General features: G+C 46.6%; 1 protein-coding gene across 2 annotated transcripts in view; it reads left to right on the top strand.

The window, feature by feature from the left end:
* Positions 1 to 16,314, top strand: part of ABL1 (ABL proto-oncogene 1, non-receptor tyrosine kinase) — a 132,263-nt gene extending 115,949 nt beyond the window's left edge. For both annotated transcript variants that reach the window (XM_080990597.1, XM_080990598.1), the window contains exons 8-11: positions 6,121 to 6,273; positions 6,963 to 7,052; positions 8,213 to 8,377; positions 11,173 to 16,314. In XM_080990597.1, coding sequence (XP_080846723.1) covers positions 6,121 to 6,273; positions 6,963 to 7,052; positions 8,213 to 8,377; positions 11,173 to 12,830 — 2,066 coding nt within the window. In that variant the 3' untranslated portion in view covers positions 12,831 to 16,314. The remainder of the gene's footprint in view (positions 1 to 6,120; positions 6,274 to 6,962; positions 7,053 to 8,212; positions 8,378 to 11,172) is intronic.
* Positions 16,315 to 20,857: the final 4,543 nt, after the last annotated feature.

The following is a 20,857-nucleotide window of genomic DNA, read 5'->3' as shown; positions in this document are numbered from 1 at the left end:
CCAAGCTTGGCAAGAGTTCCAAAAGGAAAAACAAAACATTTACCACTCTCAACTGGAGCTACTGAAAAAACAGAAAAACAAGAAACTCTCTAACCTTTCCAACCTACAGGCTACTAATCAAAACAAGATCAACAATATTGTCAATCTCTCACAGCAAGCACTCAGCCCAGCCGAGGAATCAGTCCTTTCACGTGGACTATCATTCTGCCCTGCCAAATCCCCACACATGATTCAGTTCTATGGGGACTTGGAAGCATTTTTCCGCCGTTTACGCCTGAAGGAGTATTTTCAACACACACAACAACAAGACCAATCAGAACAAACAACAACTTCACAACACAACACCTCTCAACCCACTGGAGAACAACAACCACCCTCCCAACAGAACACTGACCACCAACTACCTCCGAAAAAGTGTTACACAAAAAGGGACTCCACATGGACCCCTCCTGACGGACGCAATACCACACTGGACTTGTACATTGACTGCTTCCGCCACAGAATCCAAACAGATGTGACCAGAAAACACCATCGCTTACAACAAAATCTAAACCATGCTGAAAGGAGAGCCATAGATAATCTCAGAAACAACCCAGACATTATAATTAAAGAAGCAGACAAAGGTGGAGCTGTCGTCATCATGAACAAAACTGACTACATTCAGGAGGCTAACAGACAACTTTCCAATACCGCCTTTTACACAAAATTGGACTCAGACCCCACACAAGAATACAAGAAAGAACTGAACAAGATTGTTAAGGAGCTACCCCCACACATCCAAGAACAGATCCTCACCAACACACCAACAGAACCTCGACCAGGAACTTTCTATCTTCTACCTAAAATACACAAACCAGGAAATCCAGGACGCCCCATCATTTCAGGTATTGGCACTATTACAGTGGGTGTCTCCGGTTATATGGACTCTGTTCTGAAACCATATGCCATCAGTGCTCCCAGCTATGTACGTGACACCACAGATTTTCTGAGGAAAATACAATCTTTAAATAATCTTCCCAACAACACTATACTAGCTACTATGGATGTGGAATCTCTGTATACCAACATCCCACACAACGATGGTTTACAAGCTATAAGGAACACCATTCCAGATAAAACCACAGCGGACCTTGCCACCAAACTCTGCCAATTTGTCCTTACCCACAACAACTTCAAATTCAGTGATGACCTGTTCCTTCAGATCAGCGGCACAGCAATGGGCACCCGCATGGCCCCACAGTATGCCAACATCTTCATGGCAGATTTAGAACAACGTTTCCTAAACTCCTACCCACTCAAACCTCTCTTGTATCTGCGATACATTGACGATATTTTTATCATCTGGACACATGGGCAACAGACCCTGGACACCTTTCACCAGAAATTTAATGATTTTCACCCCACAATCAACCTTACAATGAATCAATCTATGCAAGAAATACATTTTTTGGACACTACTATAAAAATACAGGATGGGCGCATGGACACCACCTTATACCGTAAACCAACTGACCGACAAACATATCTACATGCCTCTAGCTACCATCCCAAACATACCAAACAGTCCATTGTATATAGCCAGGCACTACGTTACAGCCGCATCTGTTCCAATTCTACAGACAGAGACTCTCACCTAAGAGATCTACAGCAAACCTTTTCAGAACTAAAATACCCAGCAGATGAAGTTAGACAACAGATCAACAGAGCCAGACTTATACCCAGAGAGAACTTGCTGCAAGACAGACCCAAAAAAGAAAATAACAGAACACCTCTAGTCATCACATACAGCTCCCAAGTTAAAACTGTACAACGCATCATCAGAGATCTACAACCTCTCCTGGACAATGACAGTTCTCTTTCTCAAGCTCTGGGAGGAAGACCTTTCATTGCCTACAGACAGCCACCCAATCTTAAACAACTCCTAACCCACAATAATACTACAACCAGACTTAACACGGACACTGGCACCAGAGCCTGCAATAAACCCAGATGCCAACTTTGCTGCCACATACACCCGGACAACACCATTACTGGCCCCAACAACATCACACATACCATCTCGGGACTATTCAATTGCTCATCATCTAACATTGTGTATGGCATCAAATGCCAACAGTGTCCTTCAGCTCTCTATATTGGACAAACAGGCCAAACCTTACGCCAAAGAATAAATGGACATAAATCTGACATCAAGAATCACAAAACAGAGAAACCAGTAGGAGAACACTTTAATCTCCCAGGACATTCTATACAAGATCTCAAAGTAGCTGTTTTACTACAAAGGAATTTCAGAAATAGACTGGAAAGAGAAGCTGCTGAATTGCAACTCATTACCAAACTTAAAACCATGGAGAAACCTGGTTTGAACAAAGACATTGGATTCTTATCCCATTATACATGACTAAGCCATTTCTCACCTTCTCACCCCTTGCCTTTTCCTGTAAGACCCATTACAGTCGTTAAGAGTCGTCAGCAGGCTCATCCCAGCTATCTGCCAATCTCCCATTCCCACCACCCTTCTGAGTAATACCCCTCCCCACCTTCTCACTATATAGAAGGAGCTGGCAACTTCTGTTTCAGTGTATCTGAAGAAGTGTGCTTGCACACGAAAGCTCATACCAAGAACTAACTTAGTTGGTCTTAAAGGTGCTACTGGAAGGATTTTTTTTATTTTGATTATGGCAGACCAACACGGCTACCTATCTGTAACTCAAACCAACCTGATTACTGATACATGTATCACCTTATCCTTCCTTTGGGAAAAAGCCATAGCTCAGTGGCAGAGCATCTATCTTGCATGCAGAAGTTCACAGGTTCAGTCCCCAACGGTATCTCCAAGTGAAGCTGGGAATATCCCCTGCCTGAAACCCTGGAAAGCCACTGCCTGTCCGTGTAGATAGAACTGAGCTAGATGAAACAACGATCAGTATAATGCAGCATCCTATGTTCCTGCTTAAATTGGCCTTTTATTTAGAACTATGAGGACTGGAATCTTGCTTTGTTTCTAGGAGAAGGACTGTAGCTCTGTGTCAGAACATTTGCTTTGCATGCAGAAGGTCCCAGCTTCAATTCTCAGCATCTCTGGCTAGGGCTGGAAATGTACACTCTCTGAAACCCCTGGAGAGTAGCTGCCTGTCAGTGTAGACAAGACTGCACTAGGTGGACCAGTGGTCTGATTCACTTTACTTGTGTTTTACTTCCATTCTTGGAGGAAGTATGCCTCTGAATACCATTTGCTGGGAATCACAGGTGGGAAGAGCACTGTTGTGCTGCTTGCAGACTTCCCTTTGAGGCATCTGTTTGGCCACTGAGGGAACAGAACACAGGACTAGATGGGCCCCTTTTGGCCTGATCCAGCAGCCAGGCTCTTCTTATGCTCTTAGGATAGAAGCGAGAAAGGAGGTCAGAGGGCTTTTTTGGAGTGCGTTAGAGAAGGTGAAGGAGAGCTATTTGATTCCCAGAGAAGAAGCAGCATCTCAGTAGGAAAGGAGGTTTCAATTAATCCGCCCTGACGTCTCTTAATTGTGCCTTTAACAGGACTTGAAGGAACTTGAAGTGTTCGCACTGGAGACAAGCTAGTAAATTGAAAATTAGGCTAATTCTGCCCTGTCTTATCTCATGAGACTTGTCTGGATTGATGAAGAGGCTTGTTACTCTTCCTTAACGTCTTCGCAGCCGTTTGGCATGGAATGTGAGCTGCCCAGAGTGGGGAACTGCCAGAGCGTGTTTTGCTCGCGGCTCTCCCACCTCTGGGGAACAAATTTACATGTTGCATTAAAATCAGTTGGGAGTAGGCAAGCCTGGAGTGGGGACTCCTGCAGAGTAGCATTGGGCAGCCTCACCCAAGTGTGAATAATTCTGCAGCATTTTTGCCCCAGGATATGGAGAACACTCCAATCACAGCAGGGGCAGAGGTGTGACTGAGGGACCCACCCATTGCAGAGACTGTGTCAGGGCAGCAAATCACACAGAGATGCACCAGGCAACCTCCTCTGTTCCAGAGGCAGCTTCCATAGGATTTCATTATTTCAGTGGTGTGTTTCTTCTAGCACACTCACAGGAAGGAAACAGGGAGGGGGGGATGGGACGAAAATTGAGAAAATAAATAAAAATAAATACCAGCTCAGACTAGTATGTCCCTATGACTCCAGTGATGTCAGTGGTGCTCCAAGGTTGTAATAAGAGAAAAGACTCCTCTCCCCCCCCCCCCATGACCTATCCTCTCTTTGATCGGAGATGCTGAGAGTCTTCATGCAAAGGGGTGGCTGCTGAGTGATAGTACTTCCTCAAAAGAATTATTATTATTATTATTCATCATTAAATTAATCTATATATCACTTGTATCGCAAAATGACTTCTAAAGCAGTTTACTTTAAAATCAGTACATAGTTAAAATATACACTAAGAGATCCACAGTGGCATTAAAACACCCTTAATTAAAGTATTCAACAAAACATGGAATTACGAAGCACAACAAGTTGTTTTTTTTTTGAAAAATAAGTTAAAACAATAAGTTAAAACTCTTCCTTGTGGATGGAGAAATGTTAATGTATATAGAATTGTACATATGGTTGATTTGAATATGTTATTATTGATTATTTATACGCAATGTATCAGCTGCCTGGGGGGTTTCACTGTTTGGGTTTTGGTTGTTGGTAAAAAATAAAGAAAAATAAACAAATAAATATGAAAAAGAAAAAGAAACAATAAAATTATAAGTTCAGTTCACCGAAAATGGTGTGTCTTCAGGAGCCGGCAGAACATCAACACAGATGGGGCCTCTGTGGCATGCCATGAGACTGTGGCCTCCAGTGAAGCAGCCTGCCTCTGTGTTACCACCAGCGGATAATCTTCACCTTTCCCCAGAGGACCCTTCACCTGGAGGGTGCCAAAGATTTGGGCAGGGATGCTCTGCGAGCAAAGTATCTCAACTGAGGTTTATATATCAATCTGTTGACAACGACAACAACCCTCTGAGCAATTTACATACAATTATATGTGAACTATTCATTAAAAGCATCAATAAAATCAAACATCGTAAATCAGATTGACCTAAAATGCATCAAAATATAGACGAAATCAGCAGCTTTACACATTTGAATATGCTTTGGATGCCCCTTTCTTTTGCTTATTAAGTCCAACCCAGGGATAGTTTAGATGGCCTCTTTACCTCAGCAATCATTTTGGAGAGATTTGTTTTGGTTTAACTAGCCCTGGTGGTTACTTCTCCTAGACTTTTCCTTGCCATGCACGAACCTGGTTTGGGTATGTGCATTGCATGATTAACAGGCAAGCTAAGTGTGAAACACACACCATAGCTCTAGTCCCTGTATTTATTGAGGCAATGCTTATTTTTTTTCTTGGCAAAGAAATTGAATGAATGAATGAATGAATGAATGAATAAAAACAATAGTTCAACACAATATAATTGCATGTTAAAATTACGTGTGGTATGCCATGTTAGCCCTAACTCAGAGTAGACCCATTGAAATTGTTGGGCATAACTCATTTCAGTGGGTCTGCTTGAAGTAGAATTTAGTTGGCTACACCTGTATGTGTCTTAAAATTACATTGGTTTCCCCCCAAATGTCAATCCTACTTAGAGTAGACCCATTGAAATTGATGGGTGTGACTAATAATCATTTTTATTGCATTTACATCCCACCTTTCTCTCCAATGAGCTCAAGGTGGCACATATGGTTCTTCTGCTCCATTTAATCACCACAACAACCCCGTGAGGTAGATGTGGCTAAGAGGCAGAGACTGGCCCAAGGTCACACCCAGTGAATTACATGGTTAAGTGGGGATTTGAATCCTGGTCCTAGTCTGACACTCTTAACTACTACACCACATGGGTCTGCTTTGAGTAGAATTGGCTACAATGATACATGCCTTAAAATCACACTGGGCTTTGTCAGCCGAATGTTAATCCTACTTAGAGTAGACCCTTTAAAACTGATGGGATTAATTTGGGTCCATTAATTTCAGTGGATCTACTCTGAACAGAAGGTAGATACAACCTGTTGTTGTTGTTTATATGTGTTCCCACCTTTGCCATAACCTCCCATTTAAAGTATCAGTACATTGAAAATGTCTTACTGACTTCCTCTTCCCCTGTAGCCTTTGGTGTCTTGCTTTGGGAAATCGCAACGTATGGGATGTCTCCCTACCCTGGGATCGACCTATCTCAGGTCTATGAGCTCCTGGAGAAGGACTACCGAATGGAACGACCTGAGGGCTGTCCGGAGAAAGTCTATGAGCTCATGAGAGCATGTAAGGTTTTACTTACTTCTACATCTTAGTGGGTTGCTGGGGTCGGCTGCAGTCACAGAGAAGCAGGGAGCTGCTCTTCACCTGGTCTTCTGCCCTTACTGACCCTGGTAAGAACAAGCTGATAGATGACAGGCCCAGGTGTCCCCTTGAGAAATGTGAGTTAATTGTTATTCCAAATGAAGATGAAACCATTGCATTGTTTTACCTGGCTTTAGTTACACTCCTTATGTTCTTGTTTATTTTATTTATCGCATTTACATCCCACCTTTTTTCCCAAGGAGCTCGAGGTGGTGTACATGGTCTGCCCCCCACTCCTCATTTAATCTGCAGAACATAATCTGTGGCATAGGTTAGGCCGAGAGACGATGCCTGGCCCAAGCTCACCCATTGAGCTCCATTGCCAAGTGTGGGATTTGAATCCCAGTCTTCTAGGTCCTCATTTAATTCTCACAGTGACCCTGTGAGGTAGGTTAGGCTGGTAGCCCCTATCGCTTCACCCTTATGGCTAGGAGGGAGAACTCAAGGAAGTGCACCTTCTCACCCATCAGGGAGTTTGGCTTCTCCTCCCAAAGAGCTCTTAACTTGTGAGAATGGGAAGAAACTGCATGGTAGAGAGAGTGGGTTTGCACATGTGTTGAAGGTATTTCACAAAAACGCTAACATTCCACCCTTCCTTTCCTACTTTTCAGGCTGGCAGTGGAGCCCATCCGATAGGCCTTCCTTTGCAGAAATCCACCAAGCGTTTGAAACTATGTTTCAGGAATCCAGCATTTCTGATGGTAGGTGCCATCACGGATAATTCTCGCTCTGTGGGAGGCGAGATAAGTGCTTTGTTTTCTGCATGATTGCTTCATCTGCATAACCCCACGCATTTTATTTTATTTTTGGAGATGTAGTGGAAATCTTCTTTTGATAAGTCAGGGTAGGGGGCCACCAACAGTTCTGGGTTCAGAAACTCAGGCAGACAAAACCCACTGCAGTCAACTGAAGGCAACCAAACATGCTCTTAGCACCAATGAAAACTAATAAATGAATAGAAAGAACCTACCCAAGTGATGCTGACATAAAAACCTCACATATACACTAAGTAAAAGAATCTAATTTTACTTTCCCCCATCTGAAAGTAGAGTTTATGTAGATACTTTTGTAACCCAAGAAAATCTTTAATAAAAGCAATTTTAAAAGAAACTAAAGACTAGCACCCAAAATGGACTAGTAGCCAACACAAACACGCGCACACACAGATACTAGGGACTGTGTCCCCAACTCTCTCTGCTCTCCAACCCCTTGCTATTCCTCACATTAACCCCCTAGAGCAGTGGTTCTCAACCTGTGGGTTGGATGTTGTTGGACTACAACTCCCATCATCCCTGACCACTGGTCATGCTGGCTAGGAATGATGGGAGTTGTAGTCCAACAACATCTGGGGACCCACAGGTTGAGAAACACTGCCCTAGAGCTTTCCCTCCCCATGCACCTAGTAAGCAGAGCCAACCAAGGCTGGATCTAGACACATCGAAGAAGCGTTTCCGTTTAAAGTGTTGTAAATTTAAACAGGGAAAACAGGCAGAGAAAACCAGGACTCCACATCACCATCTGGTGGCACAATGTTATATTGCATATACAACACATTCAAATCGCTTTTCCTTTACCAGTCTAGCTGAGTCCCAACTTGTATTTTTGTCCCCATCCTCCTTCTCCCTGCTGAGTTTTACAAGGGGCAGTAGCAAGACTTGATAAGGAAGCTGATGGGCAGGGCTGCCCCCTGAGTTGGTTTTAAGGAAGGCTGGGGTTGGTGGGGTGGTGCTTCACTTGTCCCAATAGAATGGCCTGCACTGCAGTAAAGGCTTAATTTCTGTCAGTTGCTAACTCTGGTTAGTGCCTGTTGACTCTTTGCTCTCTCTCCCCCTGCTCCCCACCCCATCCTTGTGTTTTCCAGAGGTGGAGAAAGAATTGGGGAAGAAAGGAATGAGAAGCGTTGTGAGCACCTTACTACAAGCTCCAGAACTGCCAACAAAGACAAGGACATCCAGAAGAGGAGCTGAATGCAAAGAAGCCAATGAGAGCTTGGAGGCAGGACCCACCAAAGGGCCAGGGGAATGCGGTATGTCCTAGCTCTGGTAGCAAGGCGACTCAAGGTGCCTTCAGGACACTTGAGGCACCTTGAAGAGGCTTGAGGCAGTCTGCAGCACACAAAGCAGCTGGGTCAGGACTCCAGTGCACCATTGGGGTTGCTCCTTCCTAGATTTGATGTGTGTGTGTTTATGAGAAAGAGATAAAATATGGATGTGGTTGTTTTGTATAGCATTATGAGGATTTTTTTAGAAGTATGCTCATACCAGACCAGGGCACAATCTGGATTTTAACATTTAAAAAATAATAATAATAATTATTAAACAAATTGAGAGCAGTACATGTGAAAAGGATCTAGGAGTCTTGGTTGACCACAAACTTGACATGAGCCAACAGTGTGACGCGGCAGCTAAAAAAGCCAATGCAATTCTGGGCTGCATCAATAGGAGTATAGCATCTAGATCAAGGGAAGTAATAGTGCCACTGTATTCTGCTCTGGTCAGACCTCACCTGGAGTACTGTGCCCAGTTCTGGGCACCACAGTTCAAGAAGGACACTGACAAACTGGAACGTGTCCAGAGGAGGGCAACCAAAATGGTCAAAGGCCTGGAGACGATGCCTTATGAGGAACGGCTAAGAGAGCTGGGCATGTTTAGCCTGGAGAAGAGGAGGTTAAGGGGTGATATGATAGCCATGTTCAAATATATAAAAGGATGTCACATAGAGGAGGGAGAAAGGTTGTTTTCTGCTGCTCCAGAGAAGCGGACACGGAGCAATGGATCCAAACTACAAGAAAGAAGATTCCACCTAAACATTAGGAAGAACTTCCTGACAGTAAGAGCTGTTCGACAGTGGAATTTGCTGCCAAGGAGTGTGGTGGAGTCTCCTTCTTTGGAGGTCTTTAAGCAGAGGCTTGACAACCATATGTCAGGAGTGCTCTGATGGTGTTTCCTGCTTGGCAGGGGGTTGGACTCGATGGCCCTTGTGGTCTCTTCCAACTCTATGATTCTATGATTCTATGAAATTAACAAAATTTATATGCCACTTGATTGTACATGGAACTCCTAAGCACTTTGCACAAATAATATTAAGCAAACATTAAAATTATTGACAACAGACAAAGTTAAAAACAGGAGTTTAAAAAAAATGATTCCAAAGGGTGGGTGACTCTCAAATTAAAAACACATCCAAGTTCAAAATCAGTTAATTAAAAACATCTTAAACAATGAGGGCAAGGCCATCCCCAGAGAGGTGGTGTTAAGGGGGTAGCCCTTGCCCTTGCTTACCTCTGAAGCAGCTGCTGCTGCTTGGGGCGCCCCTGCCCCCATTGGACCAGGCCTTGATATAGCTCCTACTACCCTGGTAGATTGAGCCCAGGTGTGCTCTCAAGCAATCTGGCCAGGCCTCCCTCTGCCAGTGAAATCCAGCTGCTATGGAGGGGGGTCACTTACAGTCTCCGGCTGCTGCACTAAATTGGGCCCCCTTTACCCTGATCCACTAGCCAGGCTCCTTGTGTTCTTATTAGCTGTGGTATTTGGGAAAGATCCTCCATGTCTAAGAGATATCTACCTGGAAGTGCCATTTGCTGGTGAGGCAATGGCATGGGCCTTCCAGCCCTGCTTCTGGGGTTGGATGGGCCACTGGTCTGATCCAGCAAGGATGGTTTGCCTTCACTCCTTGGAGGCACTATGCCCCCTGGTGCCAGTTGTTTGGAATCCCAGGTGTCCCTGGTGACGCTGGTATGCTGAGATCTTGCTTGTGGGCTTCCCATAGGGCATCTGGTTGATCACAAGTGTATTTCCCAGTCCTAACTGGGAATTGAACCTGGGACCTCCTGCATGTGAAGCAGGTGCCTTGCCACTGATCTGTGGTTCTATGTCTTAATGATAAAGAAAGATTTCATTCCTCATGGTTCTGAATTAAATAGGGGCATAGGAAGCTGCCTCATACACAGAGCATTGTTCTATCATGCTCAGTATGGTCTACAGTGACCGGCAGTGGCTCTCCAGGGTTTGAGGCAGCTGGTCTTTCCTAGCCCTACCTGGAGACACTGCCAGGGATTGAACCTAAGACTTTCCACATACATAGCAGGTGCTGTATTGCTGAGCTAAGTTTGCAGTTTGACACTTGAGATTAAGAGGCAGCTACACACAAATGGCCACCCAGCTCCAGAAAGCCTATTCAAATTGGCCTACAGCCCAGAGATTTCTGTTGCAAGTTACTGGAGTGAGAACTTAAGAAGGGCCATGCTGGTTCTTCAGACTCCAAACCTGTCCACCATCCTCTATTCCAGCATCAGATAACCAGATGCCTCTGACGATGCAAGGGCACTGGCATGTTGCTTCCCAGCAGCTCTCAGATAAACTGCCTCCAAACAGAGAGGCTGCACCTAACTATCATGGCTAACAGCTGCTGATAAATAAACCTTCCCATTCCTCCATGAACGTGCCTGATCCGCTCTTAAACTCAGTAGTCGTCACTGCGTCTCACAGTAGTAAATCTTTAAAAGTAGCTACTTAAGAGAACGAGCTGAGAAGTCATTTGGTGTCCTTAGATAAGCTGCTCTCTGCCCGCCCCCCGCCAAACAAATCTGCAGCATGGCGCGGGATAATCATGCTGCTGTACCTTATAAGAGTTACTGACATAATTCATGTGAAGCACTTTGAGAGCTTAGAATAAATACCAGGTCTTATTATTATAGCAGTGTAACTTATGCCTTCCATATTTCAAATCAACCTCCAGACAGGCCCATAAGGCGAGGAGATTGGTTTGCCGGTTAAGCAAGTGCTGTCTAATTCTTGACTTTCTATTTTTCCTGATCTGCAGATCCCACAGACCACGAGCCAGCAGTGTCCCCCTTGCTGCTGCGGAAGGAGAGGGGCCCTGCAGACGGGGGCTTGAATGAGGATGACCGCTTGCTCCCGAAGGACAAGAAGACCAACCTCTTCAGCGCCCTCATCAAGAAGAAGAAGAAGATGGCCCCCACCCCGCCCAAGCGGAGCAGCTCCTTCCGGGAGGCGGACGCCCACCTGGACCGCAAGGGAGGGGGTGAGGAAGAGGGCAAGGAGGGCAGCAACGGGGCTGCTCTGGCAGACACCGAGGACCGCTCCAGGTTCCAAGGTGCCATCAGCGAGGCTGGAGTCACAAATGGGACTGTGTCTGGGAACTCAGGGTTGCTGTCGCCCAACCCCTGGAAAAAATCTGGCCCTGCCACCAATAGCCGGCCAGGGGCCAGTGAGGAAGAAAACAGCTTGAACTCTGCCAGCAAGCGCTTCCTGCGATCGTGCTCGGCCTCCTGCGTGCCCCATGGGACCAAGGACACAGAGTGGAAGTCTGTCACCCTGCCCCGGAACCTGCAATCCACAGGGCGTCAGTTCAACTCGTCCACCTTTGGGGGGCACAAGAGTGAGAAGCCTGCCCTGCCTCGGAAGAGGGCCAACGAGGCAAAGGCAGACGTGGTCACCTGGGGGACAGTGACCCCACCTCCTCGGCTGCTCAAGAAGAGCGATGAGGCGCCTGAAGATGTCTTCAGAGATGCTGAGTCCAGCCCGGGTTCCAGCCCGCCCACACTGACGCCGAAACTTATCCGGAGGCAGCAGCTTGTGCCTCCCGCCAGCCTTCCTCACAAAGAGGAAGGCATGAAATCCAGTGCCTTAGGAGGTGGGTTGGGAGCAGAGCAGAGCCCCTCTGCCAAAGCTGGCATCTTCCTCAGCAAAGCTCCTGCTGAAGAGCCCCGGCTGAGGAAGGCAAAACAGCCTTCGGAGAAAGACAAGGGGAAGCTCTCCAAGTTGAAACCAGCCCCGCCCCCTCCACTCTCCTCCTCATCTTTTTCCATAGGGAAAAGCAGCAAGGGGGGTCTTAGCCCAGGACACGAGGAGACACCCATGCCAAAGGGCAAGCAGCCAACTCAGGCCACAGACTCCTCGAGCATTGAGCCCCCCAAGTCCAGTCTGTTAGCAGAGGGGATGAAAAAGCCTGCGATCTCCTCTGTACCAAAGCCCCCATCCTCCACAAAACTGCTGCTGATGGCAGCCTCCGCCTCCTCCACTACTTCTCCCTCATCTGCCCCAAGTGTTGACCAGCCTCCCTCTACGGCCTTCATCCCCCTCATCTCCACTCGTGTCTCCCTGCGAAAGACCCGCCAGCCCCCAGAGAAGATCGCCAGTGGTGCTGTCACCAAGGGGATGGTCTTGGAGAGCTCTGAGGCTCTGCGGACGGCCATCAGCAAGAACTCTGAGCAGATGGTGAGCCACAGCGCCGTCCTGGAGGCAGGCAAGAATCTCTACACTTTCTGTGTCAGCTACGTGGACTCCATTCAGCAGATGCGGAAGTTCACATTCCGGGAAGCCATCAACAAGCTGGAGAACAGCCTCCGGGAACTCCAGATCTGCCCTACTGCAGCTACCGGGGGCCCCTCTGCCACCCAGGACTTTAGCAAGCTGCTCAGTTCTGTGAAAGAAATTAGTGACATCGTCCAGAGGTAGCAGAAGCCACTGGATACCTGTAACTGGGGAAGATGATGGGTTGCTGCACAGCTGAGTGCAGATGCAGGACTTGGGGGTGGGGTGGCATGGGTGGGGGTGGAGGGCATCAGTTGGAACTGGCCAAGGCATTTTGTGGCCTGGGGCAGAACAAAGCAGCCCCAAAATCGTCACACATATTAACTAACACAGGGTGATGTCTTCTGCGCTTGACCCAACTGAAACCAGTGGGTCCCAGGAAATACAATTCAAGGGGTGTGTGAGGCTATGAAGCTCACTGAAGTGAAGCAGGTCTGGATCTGGTCACTGCCGGAAAAGGAGGCTTCCCAGGAGATACAAAGGTGCACCACCTGGGGTCCTGTGATGGAAAGAAGTCAATACACAAACAGACACAGAAAGTGTGCAAGAACAGCTCTCCTCAATTTTAGCCAGGGGTTACACAGGATCCTCTGAGGGTTTCTACCTCCCTCCCTCCCTCTGTGTCACCCTTAAGGGCTCTCAAAACCCTCTGCCTCACCTTGAACCACCCTATCCTATCAGGTGTGGGCACAAAGCTGCCTGTTCATTGCAAGTCTAGCCCCTGAACCAGAGACTCATTGAGAGATGGTCCACCCATCCACATCTCTCTTCCCCTCTCCCTTTTCTAACCCAGATTCCCTGCTGTCTTGAAATCCTCTTATCTGTGGAGTTCTCGCCTTAAGGGGAAATGACTGAACAGTGTTGAGCCTGGCATCATTTCCTTTTATTCCTGTTTAATGTTTCATTTCTTTTGGACTAACCTGTACATTGGAGGCTGTGCTTGATGAACCCTGCTACCTGGACCAGTTTTCCTGGCCAAAAGGTGTATGGAGGAGGTGTCTTCAAGTTCCTTCCTCCTCTTCTCCCCTGTATGGTGTTTTATTCCATACTTGCCCTTCTCCACTTCCCTGACATGTGCACCAGATCTCTGTTTTTTTCCAGTTTGGAACTGGCTAGCGAAGGGGACAGAGGGAGGAGGAGATACTGGCAATGATGCAAAAGCCCTGTCTTGCCAGGAGAACCTGAGCAATTATTATGTCCCTTTGCCCCCATGTTCCCACCACTACCTGTATCTACTGTCGATGGGTCCTTTACCTTACCTTACCTTACCTTACCTTACCTTAGACCTATTCTGGTGGTGAAAAACACCACCACTACCGCATTCCCATCTCTCCAGTAAATAGCCTAGCCAAATTATTTCGAAAATGGCATGATTCAACCAGGGCATCAGTTAAAGCAGAAACCTCCCTAAATGTATGCTGGTGGTGAATTGCAGCATCTGACTAGAAATTAAAATGGGAGCTGTAAATCTGTCCCCCTCAAAAAAAAATAGTATGTAGCACTGCCCTGCAAAGAAACACTTTTGGTGGGTTTTCAGAAATTTGTTAATTTTCATAGAAGTGGGGCTTACTATCAGTATTTAACCAGAGGCAGAAGATAATTTTATCCTCCCTTTATCCTAATTTTCTTCCTGAAACAAGCTGCAGTCATTCCCACTGTAGATTAACTTTGTGCTTTCATATTTGGACTACAAAGCACTTTGTTCAGGGCATGGATAGGAAACCTGTGGCCTTCTGGATCCTGTTGAAACTCCCAGTTCTCAGCGGCCAGCATGGCCAACAGTCCAGTGGGGAAGGGAGCTGTGAGCTGTGAGCCCAACAATGAGGGACTGGCAACTAGTTCTTGTTGGATGCCTGGCCCCTTGTCAGGGATTTTGGAAGTTGTAGTCCAATAACATCTGTAAGGGCACACAACCACTGACTCTTGATTTAATGAAAATGAACTGCAATCCTTTGTGTTCATAAACCCCTCTTGACAAAGGCTCATCTTACAGTAGCACTACTCCTAACAAGTGCCAAGAGGGGATTAGATGATTAAATGCAAAAGGTAATTCCCTGCAGATGCCAAACTAGGCATGTCAGGAAGAAGTGTGCAGGAAGAAGGCATGTCACATGCTGTCTTTGTCTCTGTAGGATCCCTCATCCTCAATTAAATAGATAGATATATAGATAAGATAGACTTGGATTGCTTTAAAAGAGGAGTGGACAAATTCAGGGAGCAGAAGGCTATTGATGGCTACTTGCCATGGTGGCTAAGCTCTGCTTCCATAGTCGGAGGCAGTAATGCTTCTGATTTCCAGTTGCTGGAACTCTTGAGAGGGGAGAGTGCTGTTTGCCTGTTTCCTGTGGGCATCTGGTTAGCCACTGTGAGAACAGGATTCTGGGCGAGATGGGTCATTGGCCTGATCCAGCAGGCTCTTATGTTCTTAGATAAACAGACACGCACAGGGGAGCATTTGATCCCATCTGCACAGAGGGTTCTAAGAGCCAAGAGCAGTTTTATCCAATGAGACATTTGTTGACAGAATCTCCTAATCCAAGCGCATAACTAGCCCCCTGCCCTTTTGCAAAGCGATTAGCTCCCCTGTCTTGCTGGCTTCCCAAAGCCTTGTCCCATCACCTGCTCACCAGTCTACTGTCACATTTACTGCCCAGGAGGTTTCAATCCCACCTACTGTCCCCTTGGCAAAAATTGTTTTTTTTTTTAATCAGCTCAATGCTACTTCACCCTGTTAACTGCAATTTACCGCCACTTGATTTTTTAAAAAGCGAGGCTCAAGGAAACCAAAACCGATTATCATTCGCCCCTTCCTTTTCTTCTTTGGCCTCGCGCTGTCCTTATCCTCTCTATGTGTCTTCAGCACTAACCACTTTTAAATTACATTGCTGCCTTCCTCTTTGAGGGTTCTTTAGCTGTGATTCCTGCATTGCAGAGGGTTGGACTAGATGACCCTACCAATTCTATGATGCTACAATTTCCTTTTTTATACGTTGGTTATGTCGCTGTGACATTTCTGAGACTCTTTCCTCTTCACTCCACCCACAAAACCCACTCGCACACCGCTTTGCAACATAGTCATAACATTTTTTTTTGTACATGACAATAAATATGGGGATGTAAATGCACCACTGCCAGCTGCCTTTGTGGACCCAGATGTGCATGACAAAAAACAAACAGTAGACCAAAAAAGACTTGCACCCCTAAACACTCACATACACACCCAGAAAACGATCTCTCTTTTCCAGTTGGGCTCTACTGTTTCCAGAGGGTACCAATTTCGTTTTTGTGGATAATCTCTTGTTGCCACTATAGATATATGTTTGTAACTCAATATTACACACAGTTTTTGTAGGTCTTTCTGTCTGTTTCGTTTTACAACATGTGAATAGCTGTGTCTCTCTTTGCACCCCCACCCACCCATGCAATAATACTTGCGGGACTTTGTAGTTTTCCTCCTTCAGCTGATGATTGTCCAGTTCAGAATGCGGGGGTGGGGGTTGGAGGATACCTTCCCTCCCCCCTGTAAATGGCTTTTTCTCTCTATCTTTGGCTTTGTGTTTGTTTTTTAAATAATTCCAGATTTTTCTTCCTTAGCATTTTTTTTTAAAATAAATTGATGTCAAAGAAAGTAGGAGTATTTTCTTCCCTGTCAAATGAAGTCAAACTCTCTCCGGTTTCAGATGGATAGGAAGGTTGACACCCTTCAACACCTGACTGTATGCTGCACAGCCTCATTGTGGGATCCAGCATGGAAGCAGCACTTTTATCTCTCTGAATTTCTGGGGAGGGGAGCCTTCTACCTGCTCAGAAGTCCACACACACAAAATTGACTTTTTTTGATAGACTAAACAGGTCTCAAGATGTGGTGAAGCTCCTCCCCAGAAAGAAATTCTCACACATAGAAAGCTAGTGCATCAGTGAGAAGGGCAATGCTAGAGCTTTGGTAACCTTATATCTAATTCTGGGGCAAGCATAAGAATCTCTCAGGAGTTGGGAACCCCCCTTAGGCCATGGACCACAATCCGTCATGAGCAGCATTCCAGGGATGAGGAGGGCCAGAGGCAAAAGTGTGTGAAGGGGTGGCAACAAATGCAACTCTGCCTTTGAACAATAGGCTATATTGGACAGGGATAACTTGGCCATGGTCCTCCATGCTCTGGTAACTTTTGGACTGGATTGTTGTGGTGCGTTCTCTGTGGGGCTACCCTTGAAGATGGAAACGTCAACTAGTCCAAAATGCAGCACCCACATTGCTGGCTGGGGTTCCCTTCAGATCTCAGCTGTATTGGTTGCCAGCCAAGCCCAATTCCAGACACACACTATTGTTTAAAGCCCTAAATAGCTTAGGTCCCAAATATTTGAAAGACTGCCTCTTTCTCTACTGTCCCTTCCCCGGCTTGAAAATCGTCAGAGAAGGGGCCCTCTTGGTAGTTTCACCACCTTCATAGATTTGGGGTGGTGGCATCCCAGGAGAGGGTCTTCTTTGTGGCAGCCCCTAAGCTGTGCAACTTGCTCCCCACAATGGTATGTCCACCACCTTCGCTATACAGCTTTTGACAAATGCTGAAAATGCACCTCTTTACCCTGGCCTTTGACATCCAAGATGTGTGTTTTCAGGGCCCACCCTGCGGCTGATCGTAACTGGTTTTGATTTGGAAAACCAGTTGAAAACTGGTCTAACACTAGAACAGGGACATCCAGTGAAACTGGGTGTTGGAAGATTCAGGACTTTTTCACACAGCTCAATGTATAGTTACTGTGGAACTCACTCCCACAAGAGGCAGTGATGGGCTCCAACTTGGATGGCTTTAAAATATAATTGGACATATTCATGGAGGAGGAGGAGGCTATCCATGGCTACTAGCCATGATGGGTATGCTCTACCTCCATGGTCAGAGGCCGCATTGTTTCTGAATATCAGCTGCTGGAAAACCACAAGAGGGGTTGAGTGCTCTTGTGCTTGAGTCCTGTTTGTAGACTTCCCCTTGGGGCATCTGTTTGGTCACTGTGAGAACAGTGCTTGCTGGCCTAAGATGGGCCATTGGGCTCTACTTAGGTTCTTATGCCTGTGCCCCTTCAAGAGATGGGAAGTTGAGCATGATTTTCATTTTTATATCTCTGGCATATAAGGCCGGCAGGGAGAATTTAACAGCTGTTGACCAGTTTTAGCTCGGTGCTTCATTGGCTCTGGCAGGTGGGAATTTCCTGGGCTGGTTGGGAGAGAGAGAGAGAGAGAGAGAGAGAGAGAAGGGGGTTCAGCTGCTTCCTAGTGTGAGCTTTTCAGGTGATCTTTGGCATTTCAGGGAAGGCATTTGAGTTTCTGCCTTGTGTTTTATCCAGCTGCATCTGGGAGGGAGGGAGGGTTCCCCAAAGGAGCTAAGCGCATCAAGCTGGGAGTGGTGGGTTGGACGAAAGTGGTGGCAATTGGGTTGAAGCCTAAACTTAGCCTAATACGGTGGGAGTTGATTTAACAGATCGATGCATTTAACAGTTTGATAGCTCCAATTTTCAGGGTTATTGAGCCTGAGCAAGAGCGAGAGAGAGCGCCCTGGCTGGGGGGGTGGGAGTGCAGAGGATAGCAGCTTGCTTGCTTGCTTGCTTTGTGAAGTAGGTAGTTGAAATGGTAATGTTTGCTGTCAGGGCCAGCCTTGAATGCTGGCCCTCCCTTTTTCAGAGGCAGCTTGGCTGGAAAACTTAACAAAGAAAAAGAGAGAGGGGGGGAAACATTCTCTGGGGTTTTTTGGGGGGAGGGCAGGATTTTTATTGCTGCTGCTGCTGTTACATAGATGGTAAAAGGTTGCACAGTGTGTGGGAAACATCTTCAGCATATCACTGAGATGTGGAAAGGAAGCCAGGAATCTGCTTTAAACTGAGCCAGCCTATCTAACTCAGTACTGTCTGCATTGACTGGCAGCAGCTCTCCAGAGTTTTAGATGGGACATTCCCAAATCAACCTGGACATACCAGGATTGAACGTTGGCGCTTCTGCATACAAAGCAAGGGCTCAAACACTGTTTCAGCACTTCCCTGTAAAAAAGTAAGATTCTAGTCCTCATGGATCCAGATAAAGGGTTCATTTAAACAGAAGCATAGAAAACTTACTTCTACCAAGTCAGATAATTGGCCCATCTGACTGGCAGTGGCTCGCTATCGGGTTTCCTTGGGGGGTCTTTACTACTGAATACCAGATACTGGAAACTGAAGGAGGAGAGAGTGCTCTTGTGCTCAGCTCCTGCTTGAGAGTTTTCCTCAGGCGTCTGGTTGGCCACTGTGAGAACTGGATGCTTGACTAGTTGGGTCCAGCAGGACTCTCCATATGGAGGTCTACTGCAATAGAACCTCCACACCCAGGGAAACTACCTCTGGATACCAGACGGTGGGGTACAAGCTGGTGGTTGTATTAGGTAGGCCACTGGTCTGATCCAGCAGGACTTTTATTGTGTTCATAGACGTATGTTCTTTGTGGGAGCACAGCTTTACATCTGCTGGGTCAGCCGAGCCCCTGTGCCCTCACTTTTCTTCTTGGCAAACTTCTTTCATCACTGGGGGAAAAAAGTTGAAGGTTGGTGGAGGGGGGATGGCAGAGAGAAGGGTTGTTGTTGTTGTTGTGTTGCTTTTTTCCTACCCAGAAAATATGATCTGAAATTGACAAAAGTAACTGAGCCAGCAGAATTTCCCTCCCTGGTTTCTATTCCCCTGGCAGATCTTCTTCCACCTGCGTGAGAACCCTCTCTCCTTGAAGCTAAGTTTGGCTCTTGGATCCATGCGTGAAGAAGGGTGGTTTATTTTTATTTTTCACTGTCCTTTCTATGGGTTTTTCCCCCCTGGTACGATACTTATGCAGATTTTTTGTTTTTTTAGCTCCCTGCCCTCCTTTTGCTCAGCTTGACCTGAGACTTAATTCCTGCTTTGCTGGCCTACCTTGGAAGTGACGGATGGTGTCCCCTTCACACCCTTCACATTATGATAATCTGATATTGGACCAAAAGTGGCAAGGAGAGTGTTTAAATTTGTGGGGCTGTCTCTGTGAAGAGAATCTCAAGCTGGGTTCTCTGAAGCTTCCAACCCTGAATGCTGTCTTTAAAACACAGGTGAGGAGAAATCTGAGGCCCAAGGACTAATGCAACCCTCCAGGCCTCTCTGCCAGGCCTTTGGGACTCACTCCACAGCCATGTCCGTTCTTCCTAGGCCATATCTCTAATTGATCCTGCTTTGCACCTTTCTAGAGAGTTTTTGCCTGCATGCAATGTGTCGTTTAACCCTGATCCCTGATCATGCACCTTGCTTGCCTGGATGGAGCATAGAAAAGGGTTTGTGTAAGCAGACATTTTATACCGTGCCCACTTTTGCTGCTGGTCCCATCCACCCCGACATGCGACCCTCAGAAGGTTGCCTAGAAGGGAACATGGACCTTGGGCCGAAGAAGCTCTCCTACCTCACTTAATATGTTTGGAGGTGCGGCTGAAACCTGTGGTCATTTGGACAGGGTTGCAAAATGTAGACGGCAGTTGCTATCAGGCCAGTGCCCCGTCTGGTCCAGCATCCTGTTCTCATAGTGGCTGACAAGATGCCTCTGTGGAAAGCCTGTAAATGGGACCTCAGAGCAACAGCAACACTCTCCCCGCTTGTGGATCCCAGCACCTAGTATTCAGAGGCATATTGCCTCCCACAGTGGAGGGAAAACAGGAGAGCCTGGCTGCTGAATCAGGCCAATGGCCCATCTAGTCCAGCATCCTCAAAGTGGCCAACCAGATGTTCCAAAGGGAAGGCCACAAGCAGGACCTGAGCACAACAGTGCAGTCCCCTCCAGCGTTTTCCAGCTACTGATTTTCAGAAGCATTTACCGTCTTGGATTGTGGAGGCTTGGCCTAGCCGTTGGGGCTAGTAGCCATCAACAGATCTTCTTTTAAAGCCATCCATCCAAGCTGTTTGCTGTCAATGCCTCCTGCGGGAGCAAGTTCCATCTAGTTTAACTATGTATGTCCTTTAAATGGATTCAGGCACAGACTTTGGCTTCGACTGCATTGGACCGCCTTTTTCATTGAGTGTCGGCTTACGTCTAAGCCATTCATGCATTGCCTGACTAATTATATGCCAAATGGGATGCTAAAGTATGTCTATTATATTTATAATCCATCTAAAAGAGTCCAGCCTCATCCAGTACTATATTT

Source organism: Podarcis pityusensis (genome assembly GCF_964106645.2).
Source record: "Podarcis pityusensis genome assembly, chromosome: Z".
Lineage (NCBI taxonomy): Eukaryota > Metazoa > Chordata > Lepidosauria > Squamata > Lacertidae > Podarcis > Podarcis pityusensis.
This window is presented reverse-complemented; position numbering and strand designations above follow the sequence as displayed.